This window comes from Gadus chalcogrammus, chromosome 19 (assembly GCF_026213295.1).
Source record: "Gadus chalcogrammus isolate NIFS_2021 chromosome 19, NIFS_Gcha_1.0, whole genome shotgun sequence".
In the NCBI taxonomy this organism is placed as follows: domain Eukaryota; kingdom Metazoa; phylum Chordata; class Actinopteri; order Gadiformes; family Gadidae; genus Gadus; species Gadus chalcogrammus.
In genome coordinates, this window is record NC_079430.1 from 16786467 (window position 1) to 16809886 (window position 23420).

General features: G+C 46.7%; 2 protein-coding genes across 4 annotated transcripts; one reads left to right on the forward strand and one right to left on the reverse strand.

Annotated features, from left to right (window-relative positions):
- Positions 1-116: 116 nt before the first annotated feature.
- morn2 (MORN repeat containing 2) lies at positions 117-5304 on the reverse strand. 3 transcript variants are annotated; one of them, XM_056578812.1, is made up of 5 exons: positions 5053-5304; positions 4572-4640; positions 4355-4458; positions 4047-4183; positions 117-3405 (listed from the first exon to the last, which is right to left on the reverse strand). In XM_056578812.1, the coding sequence occupies exons 1-5, from the start codon at positions 5057-5059 to the stop codon at positions 3303-3305; spliced, it is 420 nt and encodes a 139-aa protein (XP_056434787.1). In that variant the 5' UTR covers positions 5060-5304; the 3' UTR covers positions 117-3302. The 3 variants fall into 3 exon arrangements, with proteins under 3 accessions (XP_056434787.1, XP_056434786.1, XP_056434788.1); XM_056578811.1 differs by having other exon boundaries at positions 4355-4461; XM_056578813.1 differs by lacking the exon at positions 117-3405 and adding an exon at positions 3510-3692 and having other exon boundaries at positions 4355-4461.
- Positions 5305-6828: 1524 nt separating this feature from the next.
- Positions 6829-22445, forward strand: dhx57 (DEAH (Asp-Glu-Ala-Asp/His) box polypeptide 57). The gene is made up of 22 exons (XM_056578549.1): positions 6829-7049; positions 7395-7634; positions 7977-8998; positions 9298-9491; positions 10095-10216; positions 10794-10989; positions 12083-12207; positions 12789-12922; positions 13032-13086; positions 13561-13772; positions 14438-14554; positions 15039-15135; positions 15486-15659; positions 17238-17438; positions 18410-18686; positions 19124-19219; positions 19438-19521; positions 19821-19958; positions 20494-20568; positions 20680-20814; positions 21487-21687; positions 22278-22445. Exons 1-22 carry the CDS (start codon positions 6943-6945, stop codon positions 22419-22421), a joined length of 4146 nt encoding a protein of 1381 aa, XP_056434524.1. The 5' UTR covers positions 6829-6942; the 3' UTR covers positions 22422-22445.
- The last annotated feature ends 975 nt before the right edge of the window (positions 22446-23420 follow it).

The following is a 23420-nucleotide window of genomic DNA, read 5'->3' on the forward strand; positions in this document are numbered from 1 at the left end:
CTGGGAGAGAGAGAAGGATGTGGAGGGTAGGGGTTATTTTGAGAGCAGGAGAAAGATTTGGGGGGGCGGGGAGTGAAGATGATGGGTGCAGGCATTCTTCCAGTACGAGAGAAGGAGAGGGAGAGAGAGCGAGAGAGGGAGAGGGAGAGAGAGACTTTTCCATTTGCTGGAGAAACTGAAGGGGAGGGGGGAGAGGTAAGTTTAAAGAGAGACACAACATGAGGGAGAGAGAGTCGATTCAGGTGAGAGAGAGAGTGTGGGGACCTACTGAACACACACCAAGTTGGATAAAGCTTGTGCCGACGACTACTTTGAGAACAGGTTGACCAGCGAAGAACGGAAATGTTGTAGCAGCTAAGGATCTGCAACAGTTACACACAATAATATAATATCTAATAATAACCGTAATCACTAAAGTAATTTTCTTAAACGTTGAAGCTGACTTCAAACGACACATACTTCCTTCTTGATATGTAGTTGGGTTTATTTGTATAACTGTGTGCGTGTGTGCTTTAAAGCGGTTTGATTAAGCTGTTCAGTTTTTTGTATTTATTGTCATTTTTTTATGACCGTTGAATGGCGTCGTTTGTTTGTAATGTGTTATTTATATTCACTGCAGCCATGGCATTTTTTTGCTCCGAATTCACTGATGTGAAAGCTTTTCTTAAATCTTTATTAAAACAGGACTTCTTTGGGAACTCACCATTTAAGATAGTTTTGATGAACACAAATAAGCTAATAATTGGACACCCAATAGATATATACTGTATATACCATCAGTAAGTTTATGTATTTGAGGATGAATAGGTTAAAGGGGACCTAAACTACTCCTGAACATAGGGGTAGGCTAGACAGAATTCCTCCACCTTATCATATTTTATTTTGTACATTACTAGCATAATACAATAATATATGTATTCTAATTCTGACAGCCTCGATAGAGTTTATTGTGTAAGCATGGGACATAATTTTCATGTTTTTGTATATGCATAAATATAGATTATTGATTTATCTGCCCTAAAGTGATTCTTGACTGAAAGATGTCCGCTGGAAGGTACAGGAGTCTGTCTCGCCCCTTACCCGGCCATTATCTCGCTATCCTGCTTACCGGTCGGCCTGGCAACGGCACGATAACTTACCCAAGCTCCAAGTGGCCTTGGTGGGCAATTAACCACCCCTCCCCAAGCTGAGAAGAACACACTCTGTCAAACAAAATGGTGCTGTTTGTGTTTTTATGAAATCTCTGAAAAGTCTTTACTGACTGAGATTTTTACTCCTTTAAAAAACAACTCCAACCTACCTAAATAAAGTGTTGATGGTCAGAATGGTTTTTCTCTAGTTTTCTAATGAGTTTCTGGAAGTTTCGTCCACTGAAATGAATAAGCACATACAAAAAGATCTATGGTTTCTGTTTTGTATCCTTGCTAAAGTCTATTTGGTAGTTTCTCTCGGCTTGTTGGAAGATTTGTCAAATTTGTTTTATAGAATGGTTATTTCTACATTGAATATTGACTTGAGCTTCTGTGTATGAACAAAAGTGCATGGCTGCATTTTAATCTGTTCTTTGGAATAGCTGTTGAATATCACTTTTACATTTACGGTTTTGTGTCTAACAATGGTTCCAGCACAATAATACATTTTATATTTTTTTGCGTTTGATGTGGAATTAAGAGAATTTTACCAGTGTCTGTTTCTCTCTGAAAGGCAATATCCTGGAAAATAATAGAGATATTTTCTAGCTTCTCAGGTTAGCGGCGGTACGATGATATGACGGTTTTTAAAAAGCTTCCACGATATTCAATATCGGTTATCCTTTCTCGTTGTATACCTGGGATCCACACACTCGTGTCCCTAGATAACTGTTTGTAGGATCAACTTCAGATTGTATTGTGTGATACTCGCACAGGGTCATAGAGACACTGGATACCATATATTGTTGAGTTTGTAGACTTATACTTGTAAGTATGTTACACCGACTTTTCGTTTTTTTAAACGTGCCAAATTTGAGTGCCATAATGGATAGTTGTTTATTTTTGTGTGTTTTAAAGTACAGCCTCCAGTAGGCGGTGTTCATCATGGAGGCCTTGTTCAAAGGCTGTCCACATCAAAAAAATATTTGTGTTTCGCAATACAAGACCTTTTTATTTTTTACTACCTGAAACTTGTACAATCATTACAAATGGAGTTTTCTTGGTATGGTGCTTGGATGTTTTAAGCATCATATTAATAATCCTACTACTATATGTGTGCATTTATTGTGTTTTTTTAATTTATTTTGCAGTTTCACATATACCAAGGTTAGCTTAATACAGTGAATATGTTCAGGGTTATGTGCAATGACTGATGAATAATATATGATTACTCAGAAGGAAAATATCGGAGCTGCTTCAATTAAAAAGGTTTGTCCAAATTACGTTTGATGTTTTGTATTGTGTTTTATTAACTGTTATATGTCAGTGTCTCATGAAGAGTGCACAGGTGCCACGGCTAGACAGAAAGGCGTATTCAGTTCAACTGATAAATTAATGAAGATTCTAAAATGTATGGGCCTATGTGAGGCAATTAATAAGACACTGATATCTATGACACTGTTAACAATTATTTTCCAGCAAAGAATAGCGGGATCGTGGAGACACACACACACACACACACACACACACACACACACACACACACACACACACACACACACACACACACACACACACACACACACACACACACACACACACACACACACACACCCCTCCGGGTGATGAGTGAGTGGTTAGCATACAGATGTTGGTTGGTTACAGGCATATTCTATGCCTCATCTGATTGGACTGCGGGGGATTAAAGTGCTAATGCACTGGCATCCATTCTACAGTACATTTCCTCTCATGGTAAGTTAATACAAGCACCATGAGAGGATAGAACTCACAGCGTGGATAAAACAGTGTTTACAAAACTACTGTTTAACAAATACATTTGTTACCTTAACAAAAACGTACAAAATCCAAATTGGGTTAAGAAAATAAAACATTGACGAATAATGCAATTTGTCCTTATAAGATGGAGAATTGTAATTGGTGTCGAGGCTTCCTCTATTAAACATGCCGGTGTGGAAGTTAATCAAAATCCAAATGAGGTTTTTTCATGCAAAATTATTGACCTGCAGTGGCAGTCCACTCGCATCCGGTACACTTGCCTGCCATAGGCAAGGTCTTATTCTTCATGGCTTTATTCATGTCTGAGATTACTTACTAGGCGCATTGGGCATTACCTCCCCCGAAACCATATCCAAATGTGTGTATGTCTGTGTGTCAGAAATTATGTTGCAGTTTGAGGCCTAGTGCTGCTTTGCCATGGAAATCTCCAGTCCAAACCAATCCCTTTGGGCATGTGAAAGTCCCTTCTCCTTCCAGCCTGAAACACAGAGAGACGGACACACACACACACACACACGGTGGAACTACAGTATATCTTGGATTGGCACAGATATCAGCTAGCGGTGTTTTGCATGCCTGTCGAGACCTGATATTCGCGTCAGTCTGGCGTTGCCTTGGCAGTAATTTCCAAACTTGGAAAGTAAATGTAAATATGGGAATGGCATCCAAATATAGGAATGGCATCTCGATGCATCCTAGGAGTCTTGCTCAAGGAGGTTTACGTAACGACCGTGGGCATTGGGCATCGAACCCACAACCATTTGTCTAGGCAAAGATAAAAAAAAAAAATCATAGCAAAGTGTAGCCTCAGCAGTACCACCTTATCATTTTCCACCTTGTTCCTTTAATAATAATATATAATAATACATTTCATTTAGAGGCGCCTTTCAAGACACCCAAGGTCAGCTTACAGAGCATATAGTCATCATAAATCGTTTAAAAAAAAAAAGAAATTGTGGAAAAAATAAATAAATAAATAAACATAATAAAATAAAATAAATAAATAAATAAATAAATCACTCTTAGACGTTGTGTATAATTTTCCACCTTCTTCCTTTGAGAAACTGTCTCTTAACCCCCGACAATAGCAGCATACCGAAATACGTAAACTACTGCTACCTGTTGTTGAAGAAGGCGCCCGTGTACTTGGACCCGTCTGGGAAGGTGTAGGTCCCTCTACCGTGGTACCTGTTGTCCTTAAGCTCCCCTTCGTAGATCGCCCCCGAAGCGTAGGCTACGGTTCCTCTGCCGTTCATCTGGGGGAAGTGACGACTACAATTATGCCGAATTAAAAAATCAACCCTCTGATCTCGTGGATGAATCACAGCATGAATACAACTATAATCTAACAAGAAGACACCTTAGTCGGAGATTATTGTTTGAATCACTCCCGGCCTCACCCCATGTCTTACACACATCCATCCTACCTGATCCTCCTGCCAATCTCCGGTATACACGACGCCATTGGCTGAACTCTGTGTGCCCGGCCCACTTCTCATCACTACTCCTGATTCAGATTTAATGCTTTCTCCTTCTGAAAACACACCAGATATGAAGAGAGAGAAAGAGCCATGGACAGGAAAAACCCAATGTTATCAAAGGGCCAATCAAGCCAAAATGATTTTGGTCGTTCGTTTCACTCACCATAACTGTCCCCATTCGGGAAAATGTAGGACACTTTCCGTGGACCTTCGTCTGAAAGTCCACTCTCCTCTGAGAATATGGGTTACATTTACATAAAAAAAAATATATTACACACACACCAAACTGCAATTCATGTATTTAATAGCCTAAGCAGAAGCAGGTATATAGTACACAAACATACACAGATCCATACAGTTTTGGGGAATAGGGACCTCTTTCAGTGACTTTGAATTTAATTTATCAAATTTATTTCAGACATATCAATATCTTTGGATTTTCTTTGTTTCCTATTGTTTGATAACTTTAAACAATCACACCAACATAGGTCACCATGAAGGAGGCTGGCGGCAGTAACTATGCATACTCTCTTCTGCTTTCCCAAGAGGCCTTTAAAGGGTTCTATGTGGAGGACAAGATATAAAAGTCTCCATTGGAGAAAGGACGGAGAGAGAACACACCTGACCAACGCCGATGTCCTTACCTGACATCCTGATCTCCCGGCTCCTGCTGCTGGCACGCGGTCTGTCAGGAGGACACACCTTAAAACCTTCCTGGTGACATCATATGTTCTTAATGGTTTTAGTGGAACCAGATTGCAGACTGATTATGCAAAGTAACTAACGATATAGACTTGATGAAGAGCTTAAAGGATAAAAAACAGGTTATAGGAGGGTATACACCACCAAGTATTTCTTCAGAAATGAAACAAAGTCCTCTGCTCAGAGTAAACAGCCGTTGCCATAGTGACCGTCAATGCAACCGGCTGTTGTTTGTGGGATAAGTTTTGGTTTCCTGTAAAGAGCACGAATAATAAATAGATTTACATAGAGAATAAGATGGAAACCACGCAGTTATTTATTTGAGAAGGTGAATGCAAAAATAAACAAATCCAAAAATATAATAGATATATATAATTATAATAGGTATAGCGTTACCGGAAAAGAACCATTACCTTTGACCTGTGAGCGCTGACCAATCAGAGCGCAGTCAGGCTGCCGGTAACTTCATCAGCTGTGCTCGGTTTGGTGGCTTACACGTTTATGTTGTTCATGCTTTACTCAACTTTATACCAGAGGATTTGACTGTAAGTATTAATGTATTTCCCTGTTGTGCTCGTAATACCCCCAGCCGTGACTTCGAGAACACTTTACAGCGACTCCCCGCATGTTAGGTTACATAAGGATGTGACGTTAGCTTCAGCCAGCTAGCTAGCGAGCGGAAGCCACAAAGCCGGTATCTCCCCGATGGGTCTGCGGTGAACCTGATGCATCTTTATTAGGGATTCACATAGTGGTGTGGTCCAGGCAGTTAACTATAGGCATCAGCTAGCACACATTTTCCATTGTATTGTATCATTCTCGCCATGAGCTCTGTCGGCTGATTTTTATCCAGAAAAGTGAGCATGACGCTGTAGCTGAGAGCCGTGTAGGGTCTGCTTCATCTAGCCTTCACATGCCTTGTGACGTTTGCTTATTTAAACTGTTGTTTGTGTTTCGGATCTGACGTTACCGGTGTTAATAATGTTGAACATTCACACATTCGTTTCTTTTCATAGCTTGTTTTTTGCGGATTAGATGGATGGACAGTGAATAAAGTTAAAGGTAGGCAGATGAGGTTGTCACCATTGTAGCTTCATACTGTGTTCTTCGTCTTGTCCTTGTTTTTAACCATTTGTGTGATCTCACTTTCTTCCTGGTTTCCAGAAGAGAGATGAGTACAAGGAGGAGAGGTGGGCCGAATAGAGGTGGTGGGAGATTCAACAAGCCAAAAGCCGCAGCTGCTGGACGTAGTCGAGGTGGTGGTCGTAGTGGAGGAGGAGGAGGAGGTGGTGGAGGAGGTGGTAGCAAGAAGTTTGGAGACTGGGATGAAGGAGATGATTTCAATCTTGACTTCGGACCCAGCCGCTTGGCCAGGTAAAGCCCAAACAAATTACCCCAAAAAAAATACTCTAAACAAACAAATCTTAAAAATCAAAGTCGAAAGTGAAAGTAAATCTCTCTTTAACTAACCCGTACCTCCATCCTATCGTACCTTATTATTAATCTGTCCCCATGTTGTCCTCTCTCTCTCTCTCTGCCCCTGCAGACCTGTGTTAGGCAGAGGCGGTGCAAGAGGAGGTGGCCGGGGGGGCAGCAGGGGTGGGGGTCGCGGTGGCGGTGGCGGTGGCGGCGGCGGAGGCAGCAGTGGTCGTGGTGGAGCTGGACGTGGCAAGGCTAGCGGTCGAGGAGGAGGAGGAGGAGGTGGAGGTGGAGGAGGAAGCAGCAGCAGGGGGAGGGGCCGGGGTCTGCCTCGGTCCCTGGTGGCAGAGAGGGACCGGTCACAGCCTAAACCGGTGGAGGTGGTCACGCCTAGGGCGAAGCCTGAAGGCGTGATGAGCATCATGCCCATGCAGACCATCTCCATGACCAACGAGAACCAGGAGCTACTGAAGGAGCTGCTGAAGGAGCTGCAGCTGCAGGACCTTGAAGAGAATTATGAGTAAGTGTAAATAGTTAGTTTAACATTTTCAAGGCAACACATTCTATTTCTTTATCTTGGTGTGTTCTTACCCTCTGTTAGCTTGAGCGATGCACAAAGTACCTTTGATTATTGTTCATAATTAAAGCGCTTAGAGTGGCAATCAAATTTTTTTAATTGCAGTGTGTACGATTTGAGCCACTCGCAGTGAGTTGGCAGGAGCCTTTCAGAATTAATACCATTAATTAACAACCGCTATGATCCAAGATCTTTATTTTTTTTAAAGTTCTTAAAGGGATTTTTAGAAAGATAAAAAACACTTCTTTCGATAAGTCTGAGGAAATCTTCCCATCGTCTCTTTCGCAGTGAATCAGGCTCGGACTATTATGAAGAGGAGGAAGACGAGGAGGAGGAAGAAGGAGAGGAGGAGGAGGAGTACGATGAGCTGGACCACCGTGAGGACGGCCAGTTCTGGAGGACTCACGACCAGCCCGTGGAGAAGGCCGAGCGGCCGGTCGGCCCGGTGGAGGTCGAGATCGAGTCGGATGAGGAGCGACCCTCCCCGGAGCCCGTCGTCTCTCCGTTCGCCGTCGGTAAACTCTGCAGGTGAGCTTCTGACGAATCCCTCGAGTCTCACTCATCTACATTGACTTAATGCTGACATATTATACCCCCAGGTGTGAGTGTGATCACGAGTGGGTCGGTCCACCTAGATGTGTGCTGGATAGATCAGTCTACCAGCCGACCCGGTGGACTGTAGCAAACGTTGCTCATCTATCCGTCATACATCTAGGTGGACACGCCCACTTGTGATGGCAGAAGAGGAAGTTTTTTCAAATGGGCTTGTAACGGCTGATCACACTCACACCTATTGGTGTGATGTGTCACCTTTAAATGCTTCCCCGTTCACACCGCCCCTCTGCATCCCCCCTCCGTCTCCTCCCCCAGGTACGGCTTCGACCGCGAGCGCAGCCGTCTGGCGCTGGAGGCCAACGGCGGGGAGTTCGGCGCCACGCTGGAGCGCCTCCTCAACCAGGTGTTCGTCGAGCGCTTCGGCATGAAGGCGGTGTCCCCCGAAGGCCTGCAGGGGGCGCCCATGGACGAGTGCCTGAGCCAGCGGGAGGAGGAGGCGCTGGCCCTGGCCGCCATCTACGGCGAGCGCTTCGAGGAGCGCATCGCCAACTCGGTGTGGACGGTGAGCCTGGACCTGGAGTTCCTCGCCGACAGCCTCCACAGGAACAACAACGGCAACAACCTCGACAACGGCGGCGGCGGCAGGAGCTACGGACGCCGCCACGGCGCCCCCGCGCCGATCCTTCTGCGCGACGTCTGCCGCTTCTTCCTGCGGGGCCAGGCCTGCCGCTTCGGCGACAAGTGCAAGTTCAAGCACCAGATGCCCACCAAGGGCCTGCGGTCCGGCGGGGGGTCCCCGGACCCCACGGGGCCCAGCCAGGCGGGCTTCAGCAGCTACGCCCCCCCCGAGTACGAGCTGATGGTCCGCTTCCCCAAGGGCAACCGCTACCCCTTCCAGCCGCCGGTGGTGGCCTTCAGCACCAACGACGAGGCGGTGAGCGGCGCGGGCCGGCTGGCCGCCACCGAGCGGCTCTTCGCCGAGGCGGCGGCGGCGGCCAAGTGCGGCGAGCCGGTGGTGTACACGCTGATCACCTGTCTGGAGGACGAGGGCGTACTGGTGGAGCTGCTGTCCGCCGCGCACCACAAGTACAGCTCCCCGCCGCCCGTCCTCACCCCGGTGCTGCCCCCCGCCCCCCCGCCCGTCACCTACTCCGCCTCCTCCTCGCTGATACCCTCCGCCGGGGGGAAGGGCAAGGGCGTGGCCCGGGGCAACGCGCCCGCCCCGGAGGGCAGGGTCAACGGCGCCGTGAGTGGCGGGAACCAGACCGCCAAGCCCGCTCCGGCCAACAACCACAACGCCACGACGCAGCAGCGACCCGCGCAGACGTGGAGAGAAGGTGAGCGAACACATCCGAGTTTTTTTAAATCCATGGCGGAGGCTTCTGCTCAATCACTCTTCCTCCCTAGGCTCCATAAGAGAAAAGGAATGAATCCCACATATAATCAAATGAGAATCAATATTGCAAATCAAGGTAGATTAACAATAATATTCAATGTGTAAACATATACGACTGGTTATGGTGCTTGGGAGAGTAATAAAATAAACAATGTAATAAAATATGAACATGATCTGCATGTATGAGCTGTTGCCGGGACAACGATGTCACACCTTCTTCCTGTGTCTTGTCTTGTGCAGCCAAAGACCGAGATGACGTGGAGGTGGAGGAAGAGGAGGGGGACGAGGAGGAGGAGGACGAAGGCGGGGCGGTGAATGTGGAGACGGAGAGCTACGTCCACCTGAGGAAGCAGATGGTGCGGAAGCACGAGTACAAGATGGACAACGTGCTGCAGGAGAACGGCAAGCTGTGCAGGGACTTCCGCAGGAAGCCGGTAAGACACCACCTGCTTCTGAACCGTCTTGTATGGGTGTGTTCACTGGGAGGCTGTCGATGGAAATGTAGTGTGAGTCTATTAACACATTCCACTATGTTTAGCATTAAAATGTCTTTATTAGGAATAACACCTTCAGGTGAACCCATCTCGTCTTCAAGGGCGTCCTTAACAACATAAAGTACAATAACAACATAATAAGAACATCTTTCTTACTAACAAAAATAAACACGAAAAAAACATTACATTTACACTTAAACATCTTTCTATAAATTTCGACTGGACAGAGTGCAGAGTGTATCTTTAGTAATAAGAACAAGGAAGGGTTAGTACGGGTAAGTATATGCGTTTAATTATTTTATCTGGTAATGGACAGGCAAGTAAGCTTAGTTTTGAATGGACCACAATTTCCCCAACAAAGAAGTATAGTGTGGATGACAACTCTGAAGTCTTTTGCTTTTACGATATGACGATTAAAGAGGACAAGAAGAAAGGGCAAAATAAAAATGGGTGGCAAGTTGGCAACAAACCAATATCACTTAAAATCTCCTTGTGTACAGTGTGTCACCTCCATTGCTCATGGGTCTGTTTTTTCGCGTGCAGTCTTCCAGGCGCTATGACGCCATGCTGCAGCAGAGGCAGAAGCTCCCAGCCTGGAAGGAGAGGGACCACATCCTGAACCTGCTGGACGACTGTCAGGTGCTGGTAGTCAGCGGCATGACCGGGTGAGGAACCGCAATTGAGGAACTGTCTTTGGTTAAAAGGATTTTTGTTATGTGTCACATCGGGAGAATTGAATAGATGCGTTCAGAAAATGGATGAACTTTGCTTTGAGGAAACCTAAGACCATAAAATCAAAATGATTGGGGTATTGATGTTTTATCCATTTATCAAATCCATTTAATTCACGTTTGCTCCTTATGTTACATTATAACCAGTCCTGTCCGTACAATTCAAAATTAAAAGGAAGTTAAGATTCAGATTTGAGTTGAAATGAAAACATAATAAATTCTACAACAAATTAAAAATACTCTGCACACCACTGCAATTGAATTCCTTTTTAGTTGGACTTCCTCATACCCTAACACATACCAACAGGTTGTACCACCTACTAATATCCGTTTTCCTCGTGTCCTTTAGGTTGTATGTATGGCATATGCACTATGTATATTTTTAGATATTTTTAAACGTATGTATTTATTTGATGTACTTTGCACCATTGGGGAGTGAGAGCATCGTCATTGATCCTCAGTATGTCCTACATATTGCTGAACTAACATTACAAATGACTTTGCCTTTTAGCTGCGGTAAGACCACGCAGATCCCCCAGTTCATCCTGGACGACACGCTGGCAGGGCCGGCGGACCGCGTGGCCAACATCATCTGCACCCAGCCCAGGCGCATCTCGGCCATCTCGGTGGCCCAGCGCGTGGCCGAGGAGAGGGCCGAGCGCCTGGGCGCCACCGTGGGCTACCAGATCCGCCTGGAGACCGTCCGGGTACGGTGGGGGGGTCACACAAAGCTCCGGGTGTTGGTTTAATCATTCCTCCCCAGGCTCCGTAAGAGAACATGAATGAGTCCCACAAGGGAAATGCAGGTGTTACAGCAGCACATGCATTGGTTAATCAAGGGAAACAAATGAGAATCAATATCGCAGACCCAGGGAGAATACCTGTGATGTTCAATATGTATCCACCGTAGGCTGCCAGATCCACCTGGAGACTGTCCGGGTATGGGGGGGGGTGGGGGGTAAACCTCCAAGGTTATGGGGCGTCCTGATTGGTGCTGATCAAGAAGGGGAAACAATAATGAGGAAGGAGAAGATGGAAAATAAAATGTAAGAGGATAGAAATAAAAAACGACTGAAGGAATATTTCTTTATGTTAATGTTTAATATCATCAGTCAACAGCTTAGAATGCAACGACAATTGTTAGTTGTTACGACTAAAGGTGTTGTTGTAATCTATTCTGTCAGACTCTGATTTGAACATTCACTGTAGTTTTAATGTGGGAGTCTTGACAATTAATTTCCTCTTTTTAAATGATTTGTATATCATTTTAATCTATAGTGATTTATACTCTAGATTTTGTTTCACATTCATGTAGAAGTCCTTATTCTGAGTCACTTGTCAGTTGTCTCACAGCCTCTGACGGTGAACACGGATACCGATCATTAAGTAGCAGGTGTGTCGGGGGTGTGGTGGTGTAAAGGTTCATGGTTCCACTTCGACGCAACGCAACGACCACGCGGACGCTTCGACGCAGTCGTGAACCTTCATCCGTTCCGCGTCGGCGTTTAGCGAGCGGACCAATCACAGCGCTTGCTGCTGCGTCGAAAGGACGTTTATGGGTCCGTGAACCCCCCCATGCGTTGCGTCGACGTGGAACCATAACCAAGCCTTTAGTCACACAGCGGGTATGAACCCCAGGCCCTCCCCTTCTCCATCCGTCTCCTCTTGACCCCAACACTCCCCAATAACCCAAAAAAAGAAATACTCTAAACAAACAAATCTTAAAAATCAAAGTCGAAAGTGAAAGTAAATCTCTCTTTAGCTAACCCTTACCTCGCGCCCCCCCCCCCCCCTCCTCAGTCCTCGGCCACGCGGCTGCTGTACTGCACCACGGGGGTCTTGCTGCGGAGGCTGGAGGGAGAGGCGGACCTCCCGGGCGTCACGCACATCATCGTGGATGAGGTGCACGAGCGCACAGAGGAGAGGTGAGCTCACCGAGTCTGGCTCAACCGTGACCCCCCAAGCACCCCCTGTTTTGGATGTTGTTTTATTTATTTATTTATTTAAAGGGACAGAGCACATTAATAGACATGAGCACCGGAGTCCAATATGTAAACGTTCCAGATTGAGCCATGCAGGCTCATTTTCATCTGTAGTCCCTATGTATCTTGAAATGTACATTGGGACGGTTTGTTAAACCGGCACTTTATCTACCAGTTATTTGCGCAATTAAGAAGAGATATTTAACCTAGAACGTTTCTCCAGAATAAAACGAGCCCATCCACAGGTTAATCCATCCAGGGGACTTTTCTCTATAAATCTTTGGGTTCTGTTCTTTCCCCCTCAGGTCATGAAAATGACAAACTGTAGTGACAACTTAAACCACTAGAGGCTGCTATTGAGAAAATGTGCATAGTGTAGTTTTAAGAGCTTTCCGGTTCTTATCACCCAACGAGACCTACTTTGGATATACTTATTGATCAGACTATACTGCTTCTGTTCCATCCCCCCTGTGGCCTCACTGAAGGACCAACTCATGGTGGTTTATTCCCGTTTTGTTTCCCAGTGACTTCCTGCTGCTGGTGCTCAAGGACCTGATGGTGAACCGGCCCGACATGAAGATCATCCTGATGAGCGCCACGCTCAACGCCAACCTCTTCTCCGAGTACTTCTACAACTGCAACACCATCCACATACCTGGTAGGGCCTGGCACGGCGAAGCGCACGGGGAATGTGCACGTGCTCACACTACTCAGACACGTGCCACACCCCGACGCTCCCATCTGATCCTTCCTTTGTTCTCTTCCAGGCCGCACCTTCCCCGTGGACCAGTTTTTCCTCGAAGACGCCATCGCCAAAACCCGGTAAACAAAGAGAACATACTGTTGATCCCACCGCTGTGAATAATACCATTTTGTAGCCACATGAGGCACAAGGGAAGTTATGTTGCCTCCACAATAGTGTTAACTAGCTCCCGTGCCCCCAACAGCTAAAACATCCCTTTTGTTTAATACCTGACATAAAATTGTTAAAGGTGACATATTATACCACCAGGTGTGAGGGCGATTAGCCGATGCAAGTCGTTTTGAAAATCTGCCTCTTCTGACATCACAAGTGGGCGTGTCCATCTAGATGTATGACAGATAGATGAGGAATGTTTGCTACAGTCCACTGGGTAGGCTGGTAGACTGATCCATCCAGCACACATCTAGGTGGACACGCCCACTTGTGATGTCAGAAGAGGCAGATTTTCCAAACAGCTAATCACACATAATATCAGCGTTGATATTATTTTCAATAGAAACATGTATTCAGTATTGTTTTACTTTCCTGTGCAGCTACGTGATCGAGGACGGTAGCCCGTACATGCGCTCAGGGAAACAGGGGTCTGGGGGACGAGGAGGAGGAGGGAAGGGAGGGTCGAAGGGCGTGGTGGACGACCAAGGAGACGACCAGTGGAGCTTCTCCTCGCTCTGCAAGAAGGACTTCGTCAAAGACTCCATCCCCGACCAGCAGCTGGGCCTGGCAGAGCTGACTATCCGGTTCAAAGGTCAGCACGGGAGGGACACCCCGCATCAGATCATCAATGAGTCTAGGGGATCCCTTTCACTTGATGTTTATTTTAACGCCTACTTTTATGTCGCGTTGCTTTAGCAGTGCAAAGTAAGCGGTGCACTGAAATCCATGTCTTTTTTTGACACCCCACATCAGATCATTTGAGACACATTCTCAGGAAAATTTGGGATTAATTTCACTTGATGTTTATTTGAACGCCTACTATTATTTTGTAATTGGTTGGATGCATGTACACTGAAATTCATGTATTTTTTTAAAACATGCCTCCATTTCGTTCACCTGAGGTAAGGAGTGCATAGTTTAGCCCTTTGGAATGTATCAAACCATACACTTGATTGTAAATACTTACACAGTGCAACTCTTGGCATTTTCGGAAACTTCAAACTGTTTATTTCAGATGACCTAGAAGATATGACCTTACGTCAAAGCATTCATGCCATGATCAGTCACTTGATTAGTGCTAACTTTTGGGCTGGTCCAATGTTTGCCATAAGCTCAGACCATTAGTGGACTATTTGCGATTGGAAACCTACACCATTGTCACACACGGCACAATGTGCAAAGTCCCCGACTCGTATGATTTTACCTGTGAGATCCCACCTTGGCTAAACACGCCACTGCTTTCTGCACGGCCTACAGATGTGAGCAAGCCGGTGCTGAAGACCATCGCTGCCATGGATCTGGACAAGATCAACATGGACCTGGTGGAGAGCCTGCTGGAGTGGATCGTAGACGGGCCCCACGACTATCCCCCCGGTAGGACTGGACCCCACCACCCCCGAGTCCTCCACACGCAATAGGATCAATACCATCAGAGGCCCTTTGCCTATAGGAGAGTGAGATGATGTGATTGATCAATACCATCAAAGGCCCTTTGCTTATAGGAGTGAGATGGATGGTGTGATTGATCAATACCATCAAAGGCCCTTTGCTTATAGAAGATGGTGTGATTGTAGCGAGGGTGGATGAGACTGTTGAATTTCTGTGTCTATTATTTTATCGTCCTAATTGGTCAAGAACATGATTTGGTTTTAATATTTCAAATAATATGGTTTTAACATTTCAACATACATGTGTCACATATGACGTATGCCTATTGTCAATTATGTCATAAGACTTATGGGACCTGGCATAGCATCCCCGTTCTAGAGATTAATCCATGTTAACGTTTGGATTAACATGAGACGGACGGCGACAGAGACTGAGCTGTGCGGTTGACCTTCTCCCTGATGTGCTCCAGGTGCTGTCCTGGTGTTCATGCCGGGCCTGGCTGAGATCAAGATGCTGTATGAGCAGCTGCAGTCCAACCGGATGTTCAACAACAGGAACAAATCCAGGTGGGTCAAGGTCCAAGGTCATCACCCTGGCAACAAGCCTCCATGAACACAGGCCTTCTTACCAGACGGATGTCTGTTGAGATGTTCTCCTGGCCGTCCAGATGTGTGCCTACGTTTTACTGTAGCTAGGTGGTAGTGCTTTGCGTTTGAGTGTAGAATGAGCAGAATGTCTGTCACCTTTTAGCTTTCGTCACCTGGATGCTTGCATTCAGCGTTTTTTTTTCTATCAACCACCTCCGGTTTGATCCCTCATCTCTGTGATCACGTGATCCCATCCAGGTGAAGGAGCATTGAGTTATCAGGAGTACCTAATGATGGTGTGTGTGTGTGTGTGTGTGTGTGTGTGTCAGGTGCGTGGTATACCCGCTCCACTCGTCCCTCTCCAACGAGGAGCAGCAGGCCGTGTTCAACCGGCCGCCGAAGGACGTCACCAAGATCATCATCTCCACCAACATCGCCGAGACCTCGGTCACCATCGACGACGTGGTCTACGTCATCGACTCCGGCAAGATGAAGGAGAAACGGTAGGAAGCAAGAAGCCAATCATGTCTCGTCTTTTTGCTTTAGTGTCAGACTCTTAGTTCATCGACTGGCTCCTTCATGCTCCAGGAAATCAGGAAGCCAATAGTTTATCACGACTGAACGATTTGAATACAGCGAGTGTTTGTGTGTGTGTGCGTGTGTGTGTGCGTGTGCGTGTGCGCGCGCGCTGTGTGGAGTAATTAAGGGGAGGATCGTCTGATAGATTGGTTAGTACCCTCAGCCAAAATTCTCTGGGTTCAATCCCCATCAGTCAGACGCCTAACCCCTACCTAAAGATCTGTAAACACTTTAATCACTTTGGGTTAAAACATCCACTAAATGTCTCGATGGTAGATTGTTCTCCATATACTGGTATTGACCCGTCTGTCTGCTCGCTACCTGTCGCAGGTACAATTAACGGTGCAGAGGGCAGCCTAAACACCCTGCCACTTCAAGCCTTACACTTGTATTGTATTTGAGCTAGCGGTTAGCTTTACAAACGGTTAGCTGGAGACTGATTGGATCAGGTGTAGCCATCAGTCGAAAGAGCACGGTGATAACCCCACCAGGGTAAGGGCTTCGAGTCCCAGCTGAATGCCGAGGAACGTACACACCCTTTGTAATTATAACGCGTCCACGCAATGGCCTAAGGCGGGATCGTGTAGTGGCTCCCAGCCGAAAGGTACCGGGTTCGATCCCCTGGCGTACCACCTGCCCCCTCTGGAATCACTGTTGGGCACTTTGGACTTAGTTCAGAGGTCACCTAGACGCTGCATAACCACCGTGTCCCTCCCCTCCTACTTGTTGTATGTTGTACGTCCTGGCACTTAATGTACAGACTTACTGTATTTCGTACTTAGTTATAGTACTTGGTTATGTAGCATCTTATCCTAGCTGTGGTTGTTTATATATGTGTACAGGGAATGGGTTAACCTAGCGATTGTTAGTGCTTGACACTTGGTCCTATGAACATCCTTACTCAGGGTGTCCGCGCATCCTTAAAAAGTCTTAAATTCATGTTTCTAAATTGAAGGCCTTAAAAATACTTAAATTCGTTACAAATCTCATATGCTGGTCTTAAATACTGTAACTCAAGGTCTTGAATTTGTCGGGGCAGGACTATTTATTTTTTTATTTTTCTCGGGGAACTTTTCAGGAAGGACATGTAGAGAGGCTTCTTTCTTGCTAGCTGCATATATAAACGATTATCTGCGTGCTTGCTAGCTAATCTGCGACAATGGGTAGGTGCAATTTCAAGGACAGTTGGCTGGAAGATGTCTGTTTCCAAAGTTGGCTCGCGTCTGTTGCCAACCCCCACCATCGCGTGTTTTAGGTCTTAAATTTCATTCAAGGTGGTATCAAAAATGTCTTAAAAATACTTAAATTTGACTTGCTGAAACCTGCAGATACCCTGTACCGACAGCCATATATTGTTGTTTCTCTTTCTTCTGACAAATGCACTTTTTGTAAGTCGCTTTGGATAAAAGCGTCGCTAACCGCCCTCAATGTAAATGGATGAAAAACAACCCTCTTCCTCACGAACCCCCCGGTGACTGTTGACCCCCCCCCCCCCCCCCCAGGTACGACGCGTCCAAGAGCATGGAGAGCCTGGAGGACTCGTGGGTGTCGCGGGCCAACGCGCTGCAGCGGCGGGGGCGGGCGGGCCGCGTGGCCTCGGGGATCTGCTTCCACCTCTTCACCAGCCACTGCTTCGAGCACCAGCTGTCAGAGCAGCAGCTGCCCGAGATCCAGAGGGTCCCGCTGGAGCAGCTCTGCCTCAGGTAGGACCCCCGTCGGTCGGTCGGTCGGTCGGTCTATATGGCATGTTTGTCTGTGGGGCTAGTCTGTCTGTCTGCAGCTAGTCTGTCTGTCTGTGGGGCTAGTCTGTCTGTCCGTCTGTCCTGCTCGCTCTGCCTCAGGAGCGAGGCGAGAGATAAGGGGAGGACTATACTGAGGGACAAGAAATTAAAATATGAAAATATATTCATAGTTCATACAAATAATCACCCTTTATTTTTTTTTAAAGGTTTTACTTTTTTTATTAATAAATACTTTGAATATATATAAATCAATAATTTATAAATACTTATCGGCATATTTATGTATATTTTGAAAGTATGAACTTGGCCCTACTATGAAAACATAAACAATTAATTAGAGTTATCTTAAATTAGTTTAGGATAACTCCAAATCTAATGAGGATGTTTCAATTCTCTGCTGTTCTGAAGCACAAACAAACCAATGTCCACGATCAAGTTCAACGATAAATTGACTACAGACACTCAAGTCTCCATACCATGTAGGGCTTTGACTCCGAACTTCGTCATTCGAATATAATTCGAATATCAAAAAATAAATCAAAATTCGAACGAATATTAGGCAGCCCTTAATATTGGAACCTGTTATGGGCAGGCCAAGAGAGAGAGACGTCGGAGAACCCGACGCAGTCTATTCATACTGTCGTAATGACCATGGAAGAGGCAGTGAATGAAGTATTGATTAGACAGCGATTTATTAGAAACCTGATAAACCGTTGGAACACGCAAGACCGGTAACCATAGCAACGCCGGTAAACAAACCTCGCGAAGCCCAATCCAGGTCTTACCGAAGGCATTTAATGGTCAAAATATTATTATTAAATATTTGAATATATTTTAATATTAATAAACAAACAAACTTCGAATATGATTTTTGGGCAAAAGTCAAAGCCCTAATACCATGACACAACCCGCTCCCTCCCTGCCCCCCCCAGGATCAAGATCCTTGACCTGTTCGCCGACCGCACCCTGGCCTCGGTCTTCTCCCGCCTCATCGAGCCCCCGGAGCCGGCCAGTGTGGAGGCGGCGGAGCAGCGTCTGCAGGACCTGGGCGCGCTGACGCCCAGCGAGATGCTGACGCCCCTGGGCTACCACCTGGCCTGCCTGCCCGTCGACGTGCGCATCGGCAAGCTCATGCTGTTCGGCGCCATCTTCCGCTGCCTGGACCCCGCCCTCACCATCGCCGCCAGCCTGGCATTCAAGTCCCCCTTCGTGAGGCCCCGCCCCTCGTCCACGCACACACACACACACACACGTGCAAGCACGCCCCTGTCACGCATACGAACCTGTGAAGGGATTTAACCGGCTGAAGAGCTGTGAGATTAATTAGAATACTAGTAGGACTTCTAGAGCGCTTTTGCTGACTCCAGAAACGCTTTACTAATGGCAAAGAAACAAACGAGGAAAGCAAAATTTAGATATTGGAATTGGTCCATAATAGACATACTTTTAACGCGCATGTAAAAGCTCACTCAGTCAAAGAAGTCCGTCAGTCATTCACGCACTCACTAACCAACACAGATATTTGTTGGCCCAAATGCATCCTAGTTGATCTAATTAGCTGGACTGAAGTACTGATGACTACCAGTTCTATTACGTACGAGTTGACCAGGTGTTAAGGTGTTTGACCCCCCCCCCCCTGGCTCCAGGTGTCTCCGTGGGACAAGAGAGAGGAGGCCAACGAGAAGAAGCTGAACTTCGCTCTGGCCAACAGTGACCACTTGGCCCTGCTACAGGCCTACAAGGTACGCACGCACGCACAATAAAAGAAAATTAATAAAGTAAATAAATTGCCCACCCTAGCCTTAAATCAATCAAATATTTGTTGGGTTATATTTTGTGTCCACTTAATCGTGTAGTAAGCAGCTGATTTGAGTTGATCCTGCATCACCCTGTCAGGTTTCATTCACAATGATGATTGTTGATTGTTTATGACACTCACTCGCGTGCCATTTGTCTGCAGGGTTGGTGCAACGCCGCCAAGAACGGGAACCAGGCCGGCTTCCGCTACTGCCGGGAGAACTTCCTGTCTGGACGCGGCCTACAGGTCGGCCAATCACAATCCACCACCCTAAACCCTAACACTCCATATACAATGGTTTAACTTTTTAACTGATGTTCAACTCCCAGCCTAAGGGCATTGGGTTCCAGATGAATACTTTATTTATCCCCTGGGGAAATTATTATTATTATAATAGTTATACTTACTTAGTTATAATGCCATCAGTATGGGCTGGTTTAAATGTTTAGCCTCACGTCTTTGATGTCCTATTGGCCCAGAGCCTGCGTGCTGGGGCTTGTAGTTTGCGGTGCGTTTGATTTGTGTTCCATGTTTCCGACCTGCAGGAGATTGCCAGCCTGAAGAGGCAGTTCACGGAGCTGCTGTCCGACATCGGCTTCGTGCGGGAGGGGCTGAGGGCGAGGGTCATAGAGAGGGCCAGCTCCATGGGCATGGACGGGGTCCTGGAGGCCACGGGGTCGGAGGTCAGTCCAGGACGCGCAGGCACACGCGCACACGCATTCACACACACGGGCGCACATGCATTCACATACGCATTCACACACGCACGCACAGACACGCATTCACTAACACGCGCGCGCACACACACGCATTCACACACGCGTGCACACGCGCATTCACACACGCGCACTCACACATGCGCGCACACACGCACGCGTGCGCACACACACACACACACACGCATTCACACACACACGCATTCACACACGCACACACGCATTCACACAGGGACCCACAAAATGTCAAATGTATTTCACCGTCAATCTGGATACTTTTGCCATCATAAATCTGTAAAAAAAAAAAAAAGTACAAGTAAAGTTGGTACATAAAACTGTTGATCGCCAAATGGCAAACCTCAGCAACCATAAGATTTTAATCTTTAAACGCTCAAATTCTGCTGTTGAGAGTGGAGCACACTCGACTCTCTCCCAAATCGACCTTATCTCACATTCAACCCGGCACAAATGACCAATCCCCTTTCCCCCCTCCACCCCCAAGGCCAACCTGAACTCTGACAACATCCGCCTGATGTCGGCCATGCTGTGTGCAGCGCTCTATCCCAACGTGGTGCAGGTGAGAACACAAACCCCTCTCCACGCCGTCGCCAAACGGCTCATTTCAAACCCGATCCATTTTGAACGTTGGTGCCGACTGGTGTCAACGTGCCTCCCGTGTCTCCCCCAGGTGCGCTCCCCCCAGGGGAAGTACAAGCAGACCAGCAAAGGGGCGGTCATGCTGCAGCCCAAAGCGGACGAGCTCCGATTCGTGACCAAGAACGACGGCTGTGTCAACGTGCACCCGTCCTCCGTCAACTACCCGGTAGGATACGTATATGTTTTTTTATGCTTTCATATATATATATATAGAGAGAGATAGAGAGGAAGGTATGGAAGATGGAGGGGAGGAAATGCAGCAAATGACGGACCACGGGAGGGATTCGAACCCGGGTCGCTGCGTTCAGGACTGTGCCTATATGGTACATGCTTAACCTGGTGCCCCCAAGAAAATACATTTATTTGTTTATATATCTATCTCGCGTCTCTCGTCATCCTCGGAGAGTTTTGTGGATAGTGTATGCTTTCCTCCCACTGGTTCGAGGTTTGAACCCCAATAGCCACAGTCTAACTGCAGGCATCCTAAACCCTGCCTCCTCCTTGACGACAACATACAAAAAAGATGGGCGAATAAGCAGTTAATAATGGCTTTCGACTTAAAACTGTGGCAAGAAAAAAAAAAGAGGCGGGAGTGAATTAAAATTGGCATGACTTGAGTCAATTCCTGCAAATCCCTTAATCACTGTTGCAGTCCACGAAGACTTCACAGCCCCCCTAACCCAAAGTCCTCTAGAGGGGCATTTGAAAACTCCCCTCTAATCCAAGGCAAGAAGAAACCGTGAAGGAGTGCCCTGTAGAGGTTACCCCTCAAATGAATCCTGACTTTATGGAGTCTGTTCATGCGACACATTAAGAGTGATTTTGTTTTGCGGTGCAGGTGCGGTACTACGACAGCCCGTACCTGGTGTACCACGAGAAGGTGAAGACGAGCCGCGTGTTCATCCGGGACTGCAGCATGGTGTCGGTGTACCCCCTGGTGCTGTTTGGCGGGGGGCAGATCACCGTGGAGCTCCACAAGGGGGAGTTCCTCATCTCCCTGGACGACGGGTGGATCCGCTTCGTCGCCGCCTCTCACCAGGTGGGTGGGGCGACGTGCTGGGTTCTGATTGGCTTTGAGTCATGTGATGTGTGGGGGATTTTTGGCTACGTTTGAGTGACGAGTTTTATATGAATCGTTAATGTTCTAGTAGTCAAACGTCTGCCTGAAACATTCACAAATGAAGATAATTCACGTTGTTTATCGGTTAAAAGAAATTCAACAATGGGCATAAAGGAATCTCAATTGTCTGTTTTGATTTGATACAGCCAGTGATAAGGTGGGCAGGCTTATTTACCTCCATTTACATTCAGGGGATTATGATTATGACGCTTTTTATCCAAAGCGATTCACAACCATTCATTCACACACCGACGGTGGAGTGAACCCCTCAGGGCGACAGCCAACTCGTCAGGAGCAGTCAGGGTGAGGTGCCTTGCTCAGTGATACCTCAACACTCGGCTAGGAAGAGCCGGGGATCGAACTAGCAACCTTCCGGTTACCCGCCAACCTCCTGAGCTACTGTCGCCCTGATGTTAGGATCATGTTGTGTCACAGTCATGTGATTCAAAACGGTACTATATACGTTCAAGTGAATCACACGGTGTGTGTGTGTCTGTGTCTGGTTCCAGGTGGCTGAGCTGGTGAAGGAGCTGCGTAGCGAGCTAGACCAGCTGCTGGAGGACAAGATCCGTAGCCCCAGCATGGACCTGTGCACCTGCCGGCGCGGCTCCCGCATCATCCACATGATCGTGCAGCTCATCTCCACGCAGTAGAGCCATCCCTCCGTTCACACTCCGACGCCCCCTCCCCCCCACCACCACCACTACAGGATATAGGAACCGGGACTCGAGCAGAGTCGGACAGACGGGGACAGCACCCTGTTGTCAAAACCTCCACCCTTTTCGGACACAAATTGGATTCCCACTATCGTCCCTCATTCCCTTGGAAAAGCATATAAAATGGATATGCAGTCGATGTGGCTTGTAGTATTCTCAGTACCATTGACGTGATTGGATTGCTATTTCTTTGGAAAGGAAATTGTATTTATATCTTTTTTTTGTTGACTAGTCTTACCAGAAGCGCCTTGGTCGACTCTGAGGACTCTTCCCCAGTTAAAAGGTTTAAAGTTTTAGTTCAGCAAGGAAATCTATTTCCAGTGTAGTTTTTGTGCATACATTTTCGACGCATTTCCTGATAGTTCTCACTTTTTAACCTTACTTTTAACCTGCATTATTATTTTTTCCTTTGTAGGTTACATGTACCTGCTCAAAAACTGAGAAACGTATTTCAAGTCCATATTGGATTTCCTATACGATCATGTCTGTATTTATAGAAAAACGCATGAGTGAGGAGCTCTGGGAGCTTCTGCATGCTTTTGTTCCACTTGCTCTACATTGACGGGATGTACACGCATGTAACAGAGGTCAACAACTGCTCAAAGGGGTCCCAAGGGCTGAACGGATGATTATTTAAATTTAGAGCTGCCAAAGAATCTGAAACTTGTTTCATATCAACTGAACACACCTGTTGGCTTGTACTGAGAATAAAATAGCATTTTTGAGTCGGCTTTGCTCTGTGTGAGGCCATATAAACTACATCTCACTACTTCATTGTCACTGACTCAACGTTGAGTGTTTTTACTAGCAGTTGCCTAGGTGCCCCTCGGATACAATAAAGGGTGAGGATTTACAGGCTGCTGGTGAACGGCATCTCCATTCATTCAGTCTGAACGACTCAGACCGTCTCTAGGACAACAATATGCCAACAAATCA

Excerpts from the sequence above, each read along its gene's own strand:
- morn2 (XM_056578811.1), bottom strand. Across the intron at positions 4,462-4,571 it reads CCCGAATGGGGACAGTTATG|AAGGAGAAAGCATTAAATCT; the intron begins GTGAGTGAAACG and ends GTGTGTTTTCAG. Across the intron at positions 4,184-4,354 it reads GAGATTGGCAGGAGGATCAG|ATGAACGGCAGAGGAACCGT; the intron begins GTAGGATGGATG and ends CACTTCCCCCAG.
- dhx57 (XM_056578549.1), top strand. The coding sequence starts at position 6,943 with ATGAGCATCATGCCCATGCAGACCATCTCCATGACCAACGAGAACCAG. Across the intron at positions 10,217-10,793 it reads GTAGTCAGCGGCATGACCGG|CTGCGGTAAGACCACGCAGA; the intron begins GTGAGGAACCGC and ends TTTGCCTTTTAG. Across the intron at positions 13,087-13,560 it reads GACGCCATCGCCAAAACCCG|CTACGTGATCGAGGACGGTA; the intron begins GTAAACAAAGAG and ends TTTCCTGTGCAG.